The 13959-nt window shown below is 37.9% G+C and overlaps 1 protein-coding gene across 1 annotated transcript; it reads right to left on the bottom strand.

Moving 5' to 3' along the window:
- Positions 1–1236: 1236 nt before the first annotated feature.
- On the bottom strand, positions 1237–2277 carry LOC140165596 (uncharacterized). The gene has a single exon (XM_072188880.1). It carries the CDS (start codon positions 2275–2277, stop codon positions 1237–1239), a length of 1041 nt encoding a protein of 346 aa, XP_072044981.1.
- Positions 2278–13959: the final 11682 nt, after the last annotated feature.

Genomic DNA, 13959 nt, shown 5'->3' with positions numbered 1-13959 from the left:
AATATATTAATTTAGACAAAGCAAATTGATGTTTTTGGCTGCCAACAATACTTAGCCAACCCTTTAACTGTTTGATTGCATGATATGCAATTTATTACAACCATGCTTACTGCTTACTGCTTATGTCGACTTGTCTAGTCGGACTCCGCTGATGGCTCTCCACACAACTCTGTTCTGCATGCAGTTCCTAATGTCTTGTCTCTCTAGTCCCGTATCCTCTGTTAGTTGCTTGATGTAGTCCTTCCGTGGTTGTCCTCTTGATCTTTTACCATGCGTAGGCTGCCACAGCAAAACTCTGGAAGCTGTCTCTGTTTCACTTCTGGCACAGTGTCCAGCAAATCTCAGCCTTTTTATTTTCAGCCTTTCGGAGATTGGGGAAAGATTGCCGTACAGCTCCTTATTGGTGGTGTGCGACTGCCAGGTGACATTAAGTGCTTTTCTCAGTAGTCTTGTGTAACAGCCATCAAGCGCTTTCCTAAACTTTGATGTAATTGTCCAGGTTTCTGCGCCATACATCAGCACCGATTCGACTGTGGTGGTGAAAAGCTTGGTTTTAAGATTTCTAGGCAGGCTGCTCTTCCATATCTTGTTCATGCTGTTGCATGCCCTCCATGCCTGGGCTTTCCTGATGTTAAAATCCTTTTCACTGCTGCCAATCCAAGCCCCAAGGTATTTGAAATCGTCGACTACTTCAAGCTCGCTTCCATCAAGTGTTTGGATTGGGGATGCATCCATATTGCAAACCATTGCCTTGGTTTTCTTGGCGTTCATGCTGAGACCGACTGTTAGTGCTGCAGTCTCAACAAGATGCAGTAGCTCTTGGCATCTCTGAGACTGTCGGCCAATAGTGCTATGTCATCAGCGAAGTCGAGGTCTGTAATTGTTTGCGGGCCTATTCTCCGACTTTTCCTTGTTTGTAGTGTGAGCCCTAGACGATCTTCATTCCCATGTAGTGCTTTCCTGAGAGCATAGTCTAGGACTGTTACAAATAGAAAAGGCGCAAGTGTGTCCCCCTGAAGTACTCCAGCCTGAATTATGAAGTCGTCAGTGATTCCATCTGGTGTGGTAACATGGGCAACAGTGTTCTCATAGGTGTTTCCAATAGCCGCCACAAGTTTCTCTGGTACTCCATATGCTCTTAGAATGTCTAGCATTTTCCTTCGATGGATGGTGTCAAATGCCTTTTTAAAATCGATGAAGACCAGTGCCGCTTGGAGATTGTTGTTGTTTATCTCTTCAATAATTCTTCTCAAGGCCAGAATTTGTGACACTGTCGACCTTCCAGGGCGGAAGCCATTTTGGTTCATTCAGTAGAACAGGATCCAGGAAGGGACGAATTCTGTTGAGTAGTAGTCTGTTGTAGGTCTTTGCCACTATAGATGATAAACAGATGCCTCTATAATTCCTTCCCTCTCTGAGATCACCGCTTTTTGGAATTGGGATGAGGTTAAGAATTGACCACTGCTCTGGTTTCCTACCATGCAGTAATGCCTCATTACAGAAAGAGAGTATGATGTCATCGAGGTTGCATCTCTTTAAAACTTCTGGTGTTATATCATCATCACCTGCACTTTTTCCGTCATTGATGACCTTCTTTGCTGCCTCGTACTCTTCCTGATCGAAAGCATCTGTTCGCATGTCAAATTCCCGATGCACCTGCTCTATCGGCTCATCCTCATTGGTAATGACTGGTGGATTCCCAAGTAGCTGCTGGAAATGGGAAAACCAAGAATGCAGTCTCTCACTCTCTGTGTCCCCTTTGATCTGACCCTTTTTGGCAGTTCTCCTTCCACTGATCTCATTTATCAGATCCCATGCAGCTTTGTGCTGGCAATTCTGATCTGCTTTCTCTACCTGGGTGATCTTTTGTTCCAGGATTTCTTGATTAATTTTGTCATATGTCTCTTTTAGGTGATTCTTCCTTGCTTGTAGTTTGGATCTTGATACACTAGTGCATTCGTGGGTATCCTTCACATATGCTTCATGCACTTCATTCCGGGCACTCTCTGTTCTGGAATCAGTCCAGATTGTCCCCTTATGGCGTTTGGGTGCCTTTGGTATCAGTTCTTCCGTAACCTCCCTATTTGCCTGTATGAAACATTGATATGTGGATGTAGCATCTTCATCGTCCTCACTTTCATGTTGCAGAGCACTGAATCTATTCCGTACTTTAACAGCATACAGGTCTTGTAGTTGTGTGTCTTGTGCCAAAACCTTCCAGTTGTACCTGATCTTCCGTGGTGGTGTCTTGCCATTCGATCTCAAGCTGAGACGCATACTTTTGCTGTAACAACACGGTGATCCGATCCAATGCTTGCGAAGGAGTTGTAGGTGCAACAATTCAGAATGCTATTCCTCCACTTCCTGCGTACAAGGATGTAGTCTAGTTGTGCCTTAAAACCAGATGGTAGAGTACATGTCCACAATCTGGATTTTTTCTTACAGAAGCTCACATTTGTTATTTCCAGTTCATTTTCTATTGCCAGTGTGTGCAGCAATTCTCCATTTCTGTTGGTGGAATCATGGTAGGGGAATTTGTAGTGCTCTTTGCCAACTCTTGCATTGAAGTCGCCCATTACCATAAGAAAGTTGTGAGCTGGAACTTGTTTGATGGACTTGTCCAGTACCATATAGTGCTCTTCTGACTCTTTCTCCTCAGACACATTAGGAGAAAGACCATACAACCATAACAAGTATATTGAATTATGATATTTAATCTGAAACTAATATAAAGTTTATGCATAAGATAACATAATTGAACCCAATTATTGCACAATGATAATCACTTTAAAGTGCGCACCAATGTTACATCATACCCCTGTAAGTATTTGTAGGGATATTTTGTGGAATTCCTTGAAATGAAAACCAAAACATCATGGTACAAAGTACACAATGTAATACTTGTGATGTCAACTTCCTGCTAACCTAAATCAAATCTGCTGTTGGCCTTCATTTATTCAACAAAACCAAAATAGCAAACTTAGTCTTAATTAACACAAAACTTGACCTAGAATTCAATATTAAGATTTGCTAAGTGTAACAATTATACTTACTTCATATCTCATCTACAGAAGATAGCATGTAATCCCTATGAAGATATCTATTACTAGTACTACATAGTACCACAACACTCTACACAACACATTAATTAATTTGTTCCTCCACTGCTTACAAAGTGGCATTTAAGGCTAATTTTACAGTCTGCTTTTAATCAACCTTTTTCCACTGTGTTAAGTGTTGTTTTTCTAAAAGTAGTACTTGTTTTTTTAGACCAATGCGCACAGAAAATATCAGAACACTTGGGAAAGAAATCATAATTTTTCAAACATGCACTGTCTCATCTTGCACATTATGACACTGTATTGATCCCAATGCGACCTCTAGAAGCAAAGTTACAAGCATTTGAATGGATGAAGGCCCAATTTTGAAAGTGAAACTTTGGCCTAAATTCCAACAAGCGCAACAATGAGACAACACATCTTTATTTGAAGGAAGTTTTTGTTCTACTTTTTTATTCTCTGTACTTTTCACAACTTTTATTTTATTTTTTAGTTCTTTTGTTTCAGTTTCCTACTTTCCTTTAGTTCTTCAGTTCAATCGGAGTTATGAGGCACCATCATCGGCGTGCGTGCCTCGATGACGGCGCTATGTAATAATTATGCAAGGGGATTTTCAGTAAAGTATACCCCTCACAATCATTCCCTTGCACAATTCCTTCCAACTTTTACCTTTGTATTCTGGTATTACTTCTGATGTGATATCCCAGATGAGGGTTAGTAGCACCATGGAAGAAAGAGATAAGAAGGAACCACAACGAACGCATTCACTTTGTCCACTCCCTTTACCGACATTTAATTGACATTGTTATTCATGAGGATTTACTTTGATCAATACCCAGCGTTAAATAGGTGATTGGTATTGTACTCCATGTATTTGCATGTCTTCTGGAGCGTGTCTGAAGGATGATTTGAACTAATGACCTTCCGTGCAAGCACTCTATAGGATTTTTTCTGGTGACGTGATCATCGGTCATTCAGAGGATGATTTAAGGAAGCCCCATCATGCACTGCAAACGTGTTATCACCAGCGTTTCAACTGCCACTTTACTTTTCAAATCCCATTGAATTCTGTGCAAAAGATGTTGTTTAAGAATTGTGCGTGTGTCATTATTACTTGGTCGATTTCAGATCTAAAGTGATGTATGCATGAAGGATAATTCACACCTTCTGTAGGTAACATAAAAAGTGAAATCGACCAGCATTGTGAATGCGTTTTTATTGTAAATATATCAGTCCAAATTCAAATTTAACCATGTCCGTCAGTGCAATGTGCGTGCATTGGTGTCATGTTCACTCACACAGCTGTGCTAACCGCAAGTCAACACAGTGGCGTGGTGGGAAGTGCTTAAATCATCCTCTGTCGGTCATTGATGGCCTACATCTTTTTCTTCCATTTCGCCCAATTTTCCCGAACTTTGATGACTTTTTTCTCAGAGTTGGCAGTCTTTGGCACTGAAACGAGTTAGCTAGTTACGATTATACACATATAAACTATTAAATTAAACAGGTTTCATGTACCGGACTCAACCGAACATTGTACATTATTTAAGAACATTTTGCATCTATTTTTCATCGAAAAAGTCACCAAAATCTTACCTTATTTGCTAAAGATGAAACTCGCAAATAAACGGCCGATTTTGATGACCTTTTCGATTTTTTTAAAGGACATTTTCTACACAACACGATCAAGAAAACAGTTTGACTGTAGATCCCAAAACAAAGCTACTATACATGTTCAGAGCATCAGTGAAATTCCATAATCTTACTTCTGGGTAGCGTTTGTTTGTTCTTGGATGGGTTTGTTATAGTTTTTTTCCAGTAATGATTTCGCCAATCATCGGTCGCGGTAAATGGATCATACATGAAAGTAAGTACCGTTGATAGCTTTTCTTTTCATGCGTCAATAGATATGCGGATTAAAACTTGGCCGATCGAAGTCGTTGTGGTTCCTTCTCATCTCATTCTTCCATGGTAGCACTGACTATTTTGGGGAATGAAGGTCTATTATACCTCATGGCCCTGCATGACTACACCAGTCTATATATTATTATAGCATGCATGACACCAAACCAATCTCCCAATATTGGCAGTGTAAAAAAGTTCAAACAAAGATAAACCAAAACTTGATTAGTTTTCCAGTGCCATCTTCCTTTGTGGCTGGCTTCATATAAATACCAAATACAGGCCTACTTTATCTTAGACACCATACATATTTCATATAGGGAAGGGTGCATAAGGGGTGCCCTCCCTCATAGGCCACTATAATGCTTTATCCACCTGTCTGATCAAGATAGCAATAAGCCCACAGAATATATCTTACACTTCCCATAATGCATTTCTCCCATGTTAATTTCCTGTGCTGATTTGCTATCTAGCGCAGCATATGGGTCCACAGTGATAAAATGGGCTATTCCAGGAAATAAAAATTCCCTTTAAAAGGGAAGGCCAGCGTCAATGCAGAAGAGGTCTTGTAAATAGTTTGGATCACCATAAAAGGCATTTTTAGGATCACGCTTACATCCATGTTACATGACAGTTCACCAAACCATCAATGGTGAGAACATGCACACTGAAACAGCAAAACACATTAACTCCTATAACTCCTGTCAACTCTTTAATTCATTACTCCAAATTGTTCTGTATTTTTGTCTTTACTGCTTTTAACCCATGCTTATTATAAAAATCAAGAAATACACTGCAGTTGTTAGTTAATTCGCTATGTTAACTCAACTTACATGCACATTTTATTTTAAAATAATTTTATATTATTTCGCAATGTATAGTTTACTATAAAGTAGATAGTGGCAAGCACATGATAAAGGACTGATCATTCACTACAATCTTCACTTTTAAACTGTATTTTTTGAATGTGTTGATTGTTAGTCCGAAACTCCTGCAAAGCTATGGACATGGCATCTTACCTACTCCATTCTGTAGTCTGCATTGTGTGTTTTCTCAGTCTTCAATCATTTTGTTGAATGTAATTTTATGGATCAAATAAAAAAGATAGAAATTGGCCTCACTTTAGTTATGTGTCATTTTACAGTATTTATCATTTATAAAGTAAGACAATAATTTATTTATTTTCTATAAGTGCATGTCAAAATATGGGATATATTGTTCAATATTATAGCTAGCCCTAAAAACTTTATTTTCAATCGGATTTTTCCGTTGAAAAGACAAAACTGATGTTAAAGATAGCAATAATATCATCAATAACATTTTGAGTCAATTTTATCCATAAAACGATACAGGATAGGAACAGGGATTTTTCTCAACACGGACTTAAAAAATCCACCTTTTTTTCTTAAATTAAAAAAGGGGAAAAATGGAGAAAAAAAACCCATCTGCAAATTGCAACAGATTTTGATGATTTAGGCTACTAGGTCTAGTTTTGGCTATAAGACATAAGGTTAGGGTTTGAAATTATGATTTAGGGTTAGGGTTTAGATTTAGGGTTATGTCATAGAGTTAGAGTGTAGGGTTATGATTTAGGTTAGGGTTTAGATTTAGGGCTCAATGCTCTAGAGTTAGGATTACACCCCCCCCCCCCTGTATAAAACATTGTGCCATGCATCTCACAGGTACATGTATGCATGGCTGCATATTGCCTGGCTACAGGGCTATGTAAACAATGACATGTATCTGTGTGTTGACACTGCACGAAAAGGTGTGAAGTGGCTATAGAGTTCATGTTGGCTATTACATAACAAAGCTAATACTGATATAAATTATGGGAAAGTCAATGACTTTGAAATGTAAAATTTTAAACTTGGAACAATTTTGTTGGTTTTCATTTTGTGGCAAATTTGCACTCATTTTTAAATAATTGTCACTCTGACTGTGTGTGTTTTTTGTTGTAAATCCACATCTTTTGCCAATGACTGGTACGTCAATGTTTTCCGAGTCGTAACATTATGCGGCATGTTGAACCGTAAAATTGTGCGTATTTTCTACAGAATGGCGCAGCACCTTTAAACGAGTCGTAACATTACGCGGCATGTTGAACCGTAAAATTGTGCGTATTTTGTACAGAATGACGCAGCACCTTTAAACGAAGTCGTAACATTACGCGGCATGTTAGACCGTAAAATTGCGCGTATTTTCTACAGAATGACGCGGCACCTTTAAAAGAGTCGTAACATTACGCGGCATGTTGAACCGTAAAATTGTGCGTATTTTCTACAGAATGACGCAGCACCTTTGAACGAGTCGCAACATTACGCGGCATGTTGAGCCGTAAAATTGTGCGTGTTTTCTACAGAATGACGCAGCACCTTTCTTGAGTCGCAACATTACGCTGCTGCATGTTGAACCCTTGAATTGTGCGTATTTAGCAGATATGCTCATTATGCACTTACTCGATTTCACATTGCTATGGCAAGCTATTAATAGCATTTATAGGGGGGTCAGAAACCTATAAGCTTACCAAATATTTGTGTTCAGCCCTGTTATACCCCTACACGATCCTAGTTTATAATACTCACATGCCTATAGCAGACTTCCAAATGTCCATAAATCCATCATGAACATGGAATTAAACAGGCTTTTATAAATATAATGGTTATCCTATCTGATATCACGTCCATGTTCATACACTTTGTCATGGAGCTGAATTCGCCAGCCGCGACCTCCACAACCGTATCAAAATAAATTTTAATTTTCCAACTGAAAAATATTATGTCAGTCTGATCGCAAATAATTATAATCATGCATTATAATTAAAAGCAAAACAAAATCACCAAAATGCAGATTGTGCTTCAATTCAATGAGTTTAAATTCTGCACTATAACGAGTTGCACAACTTTTGCACTTCCGGTGTGGAAGCTTGCCCATTTCACCCCCCCTTCACTTGCTTTTAATACGCTACGCACACCATTAAATTCTTTAGAGTAATTGCAAAGATTTGTGCCAAGTCTACATATTTTACAATAAGCAATGAACTTTTTAGACTGCAACAAGCCTGTTTTAGGCTGATTACATGTCTGTCCTTTAAAAATATAAACTTTTTTTTCATTTTTATATGATCAAAATAAATTGCAATTTTTAGGTAATTTTTTTGTTTCGATTTCAAATCTGGACATTTTTGAGTCCGTGTTGAGAATAAATTCTGTTTAGGATAGATAATTACTTTGACTTCAATGTGGTCCATATAATGAAGATTTTGATTCCACAACATTATTAGATCTGTTATCAACATATCAATTATGCACTCACAGGCAACCAAACATCATGCTATGCACAGTAGTCCACTGATATGACCTCGTGATCATTCCCCCTTTGACCATGTCATTTTTTTTTTGATATGCTGATTGCTGAACAAGTTTATGTTTATATGTGTAGGCCTAACCTATGATAACTTTTAAGTCATAATTAATTCAAACATAACTTTGGCAATACTCAATCGTTTTAGATTCGTTGAAACGGCAAAACATACTTTCTTTTCCTTGCAAATCGAATTAGCAGACATCAAAAACATTTCCACCACGAGAAGTAAAAAAAATAATTTATACCAATAGAAGAAGGCTATAATCTTAGCTAATCTTTAGTGTACACAAACCCCATCTCAGAATTAGGTACCAGCGCCCTATGCGCTGGCGAAAAGCGCAGTGATTTATAGTGTGCTACGCACAGGTTGATCCACAAGCCTCAGCACACTTTACAGGTTGTCGCTGACCACTATGGCCCCATATCATTCCATAAACCATTTAACAACAATTCAGGGACTTTGCTGCTACAAGAGCGCACACCTTAGACATTCCACAAATAACCTTCACAACCAGGATCAGCTCCCCAAGTTTTGTACAGGTTACAACAAGAAAATTAGCAGTAAGTTCCTTGTCGGGGGGGGGGGGAATTTCAAGCTAACTCAATTTTTCCACGAGATCGTACTAGGCTCCGCCAGAAAATAGATGCACACCCTAGGAGTTCAGATTTCCGGACTTTTTGTCCAATCATGACTGTTGGAAATCCAGACTTACATGTCCAAAGGTAAAAAAAATCTGGCAGAAAAATAGTTCAAAATAAAAAATCCTCAATTTGAGAGAGTTCATTTTGGATATTTCCATGATTTTTCCTTCATTTAATTGGATTTCCAAGCTTTTTCAAGTGACATTTACAACTAGAATTCCAGTCGTTTTTTGGAAAGCAGACTTGGAAATCTGGACATTTCTTTGATTGAAAATTGACTCCTCTACAGGGGGTGTGCACTTATTTTCTGGAATAGCCCAATGTACCTCAATGAACAGAAAACATTCCGATCTTTCAAATATGTTTACTTCTTGACTATCAACCCACAACCCATATAAGCAGTCTATTCTAAATATGAAAACAAAGGGAAAATGTAAAAAGCATAATGAAATGATGTTGCAAAGGATTGTGGGAAGGGTAAGATATCTTCACTGCATTAGGCCTATCATGTAGGGGCTACATGTGATTTCATAGGACCTGCCAGATTTAAGGCACTCTCCCTGGCGGGTCAGAGGGGAGCATGACCTAGTGGTGTTTGCATTCAAATATTGAGACAAGTAAAGCTGACAGACAAAAGGAATGGTGATGGTGTGGGTTCTATAAATGGATATACTTTATTATTATTTATTTGCTTTTATGAAAATTCTAAGGTTCTTAATTTGTCCATGCTTTAACTTGTACAAACATACATGTTTGTTTGTTTGTTTGTTTAAACCATGTATTCTATAACAATCTGATGCAAAGATTGACAAAATAAACCTGTCTATAAAGATGTGTGTTATTCTTTTTGGGATGACAACTTTATTACTATGGTTACAGCTTAAATGTTGAACTTGATAACTCTGTGAAAAATGTCTGTTGCCATGGTAATCCATTGATTGCATATGACAAAATAAACAGTGAAGTTCAATAATTGTACACAGTCAGGCAAAGATTGGAAATGTCCAAGGTAAGGTAGTAATGTTGAAATTGCCCAAGCAAGTTGAGCTATACATGCCAATACTCAAAGGGATTGTTTTCAAATACTGCACTAGCCAGCCTGGCAAGAAAAGTCAATGCAAGAAATAATGTTCACAATTTCTAATGCATACATTGATCACCAATCTGGTTTCCTCTTGGCAAAAAGGGAAAAAAAATGTGGTGCTTAAATTTTTTTTAAATTTTTTAAATAGGCCTATATGGCTTGCTGAGCAGAAAATAAGACAAAAATGGGTATATAAATATGAAGTCAATGGTATCAATTTCACACTTTGCAAGCATTATTGCTCAAAATATTTCTCAAGTATTTTGAAAACAAATAGAAAACTTCAACAATTTGTTTATCAATTGTGGTTTACATATCCCAAACATTTTCTGTCTGGATTCACAACACAAAGCAGAGTAGGATCCAGGTCAATAGTTATGTAGACATTTATCTAATTTGTACTCAGTGACCGGCAAGTTCAAAATACTTCAGATATAAATAAATTAATTTGTATGCAACTACTGAAAATGAAATGTTTTGAATCTTTTGATCAAGTGAAAAGAACATAAAATATACATGTACTGTATAGTGTATACAAGAGACTAAAATTCCATGTAGAAAACGGAAAATGGAGAAAATGGTCGCATTGACCTTAAAATTTCAGAATGATTGCCAAAATGCATATAATTGGCCATTTTTGAAATTTCAAGGTCAAACCAACCATTTAGACTTTTCGCCTGATTTTTCAAGTTTGTGGTGATATTTTTAGAGTCATTTTAGCCTCCACAAAAAATGAAGGAAAAAAATCCTGACCCTACTTAAAAAAGTCTGCCCGCCTTTTAAAACAGGGTTTTTTTCATAGCCTTATGTCAACAAGATGTTACATCTGTAACTGCACCAAACCAAATAAAGTAGGTCCAAAATCCAACCTGAGCCTAAATGGCAGCACTACCTTGACCCATATCTTAAATAAAGTGGGTCCAAAATCCAACCTGATGAGCCTTGACCCACATCTTTGTCAACCCCATGACATGATGCACAGAAGTGTTTGCCTCCTTCCTAGATTAGATATTTCATGGGGTTAGAGCAAGAAATGCCTATCTGCAATAGCTGCCAGGTGTCATGTGTGAACAAGATTATACGGCAGCTATTGCAGATAGGGCTTTTTTTGCACCAAATCTTCAATTTGCTGTAAAAGTGATGCAAGCATGAACTGATGTGCCCATCTTAAATCCAAAGTTATTAACTATTTTGTTAATTTGTTTGCCTTTTATATAACCTGACACTTAGAATACCCCCCTTCACCTTCCAATTAGCAAACACAAAAATAATTAAGGTAAACTTAAACCAACTTAAGGGTTAACTTAAAAGAATGTTCCAACCATCACATCATCAGCTTGATAGTTCATGCAAGTAAAGTTCTGTTTAAAGATCATCATCAGAAGGCTGAAGCTAAAACTAGACCAGAAGATTTCTGAGGTGCAGGTTGGCTTTCGAAAAGTAGCAAACACAAAAATAATTAAGGTAAACTTAAACCAACTTAAGGGTTAACTTAAAAGAATGTTCCAACCATCACATCATCAGCTTGATATTTCATGCAAGTAAAGTTCTGTTTAAAGATCATCATCAGAAGGCTGAAGCTAAAACTAGACCAGAAGATTTCTGAGGTGCAGGTTGGCTTTCGAAAAGGAAGAGGGACTAGAGACCAGATTGTAAACAACCAGGGTTGCCAAACCCGCGATTTGGTAGCCCAATTGGGCGACTTTTGAAGATTTTTCCATGACTTTTGACAATTTCCTGTCCCATAGAAACCAATGGTTAAGAAAAAATTTGGGCGACTTTTCAACATTGGCTCCCGCGACTTCCGGTAGTTTCCTGCCCCATAGAAACCAATGGTGAAGAGAAAAATTGGGCAACTTTTCGATTATTTGACCCTTGATTAGGGCTGAAATCTTTTGGCAACCCTGTAAACCACATGCCTTCTCTTTAGGGGTGCACCATTTGATTTCCAGGGGGGGCATGGGAGTTTTTGGAAAAAAAAAAAGGTTCCCCACTCACCCAAAAGGTATAGCCCTACATTAAGATGAAAAATTAAAAAATTGCTGCGTTTGGCACCGGAAAAAATTTGCTGCATTCGGCGACAAAAATAAATCAACTCCGCCTGACCCAAACTCCCATGCCCCCCAATCAAATGGTGTGTCCCTTACTTATTTCGGTATTTCCTATTGGTAAATGTCTACTGTTCACATTCCTCTATCCTGCATAGGTTGGTTACCTATGCACTGTAGAAGTCCAGCTGGTCATCTATATCCAGCCAGGCAAATAGCAATTAATCTGACCAGCCATCCCAATGACCTTGACTATGACCAGATGCCTTAGTGGGTCATGGTCTCAGTAAAAGTGTCAAACATCTGCCATAAATTATTTATGGCCTTTGATATGAACATCTATTCCTCTGGTCAATAACAAGGAAACAATCAGTGTTGCCAATTTGTAGCCACAAACTCCCAGCAAACACACACAAAAAACCCTGTTTATTCAAAATCGGAGATGTATTTAGTAGTTGTTGAAAAACAAACCAACCCTGAAACAGTGTGAGTGAAGTGAGCAAGCTGAAAGCTTGATCCAAAGTGAATGCTTGGGATTGGGGCATAGGCTATGAGTAGGTATGCTAGGTGAATTCAAATTTGCCATCAAACTGCATCATTGTATGGGCGGAGCCATAGGCGGAGAGCCATACTTTAATTTTGTTTTGCAATATTTGTTCGCACGTTTAAGGGTTTATCTAGCCACTGTGTAGATTGAAAGTTGCAGGGTATATAGTATATAATCGAATGAAGAAGTAGATAGATTTTCTATAATAATATGTGTTCAGGAGAGGAGATATTTAACAAAAACAAAAACACCCAAGTCCGTCAAATGCACGAATAAGAATACGTGTATAGTATAGGCCTATCCACCATTGGGGAATTGCCGCAGCTGATTAGAGTCGTTCATTTAAATGCGGTACATGATTAGAGTCGTTCATTTAGATGCGGTAAATAGCGGGCAATGGGTGTATTTTTTGTTTGCTTTTGTGCTGCTTTTTGGAAACACTCGCGTTCGCTATAAAGTCGTTAAATTTGTTTGCACAGACCTAGTCTCCTACACAGCCAATTTGTGTCGGGCGATCCAAACAAACATCCTGATAGCCACATACAGTCTGGCCCGAGGCACAGACTATCAAGTGTTTGTTTACCAGTGACCTTCAATAAAATCGATACTGTAGTACAAACATGCTATATACAGGGTGTCCCTGAAAGAACTGTATCGTCAGAAACTTAATTGTTTAGGTATTTTAACGCCACAACTAAACAAAACTAAATACTTGGTGTGGTTGAGCAATAAATCAGCTATCACATACTTTTTGACAAAAAGACGAAATATTAAGATTAGAAATTTAATAACGTGGCATAATCACTGCGCATCATAATTTTTACTTCATTTACTGTATAAAACATACATCTTTTGACTCATTATGACACCAGATTTTTTTTCTTTTTTGAGAAACAAAAATCCTTCCAAACTTTACATTGAGCCAAAAATTTACAAGATTAAATTTTTTATTTTGGCATAACAATTTAGGGAATTTTGTTTTTGTTTGTTAACGTTTGTTGTTAATACGCAATCACTCGGGCACATCCTTTCCAACGAAAAATGAAAACTTTAATCTCAACATCTAATTTTGAGCATGGAGAAAGGAAATCATAATTTCCTCCTGTTTCTCCCCATTTTCCCCTTCTGTTTTTCTTCTCTTTTTTTTTCATTTTGCTTTTCACCTTTCCACATTTTTCTTCTCAGACAACCCTTGTTTACCAAAAGTAATAAATTTTATTTAATTAATGACGACACAGCATTCTGTCATCCCTGTCTAGCCCCGCTCCAAAGGTTTGACCTGGTTGTTAAACCGGCGCAGGCCAGATGTCA

Source organism: Amphiura filiformis, chromosome 12 (assembly GCF_039555335.1).
Source record: "Amphiura filiformis chromosome 12, Afil_fr2py, whole genome shotgun sequence".
NCBI lineage: Eukaryota > Metazoa > Echinodermata > Ophiuroidea > Amphilepidida > Amphiuridae > Amphiura > Amphiura filiformis.
This window is presented reverse-complemented; position numbering and strand designations above follow the sequence as displayed.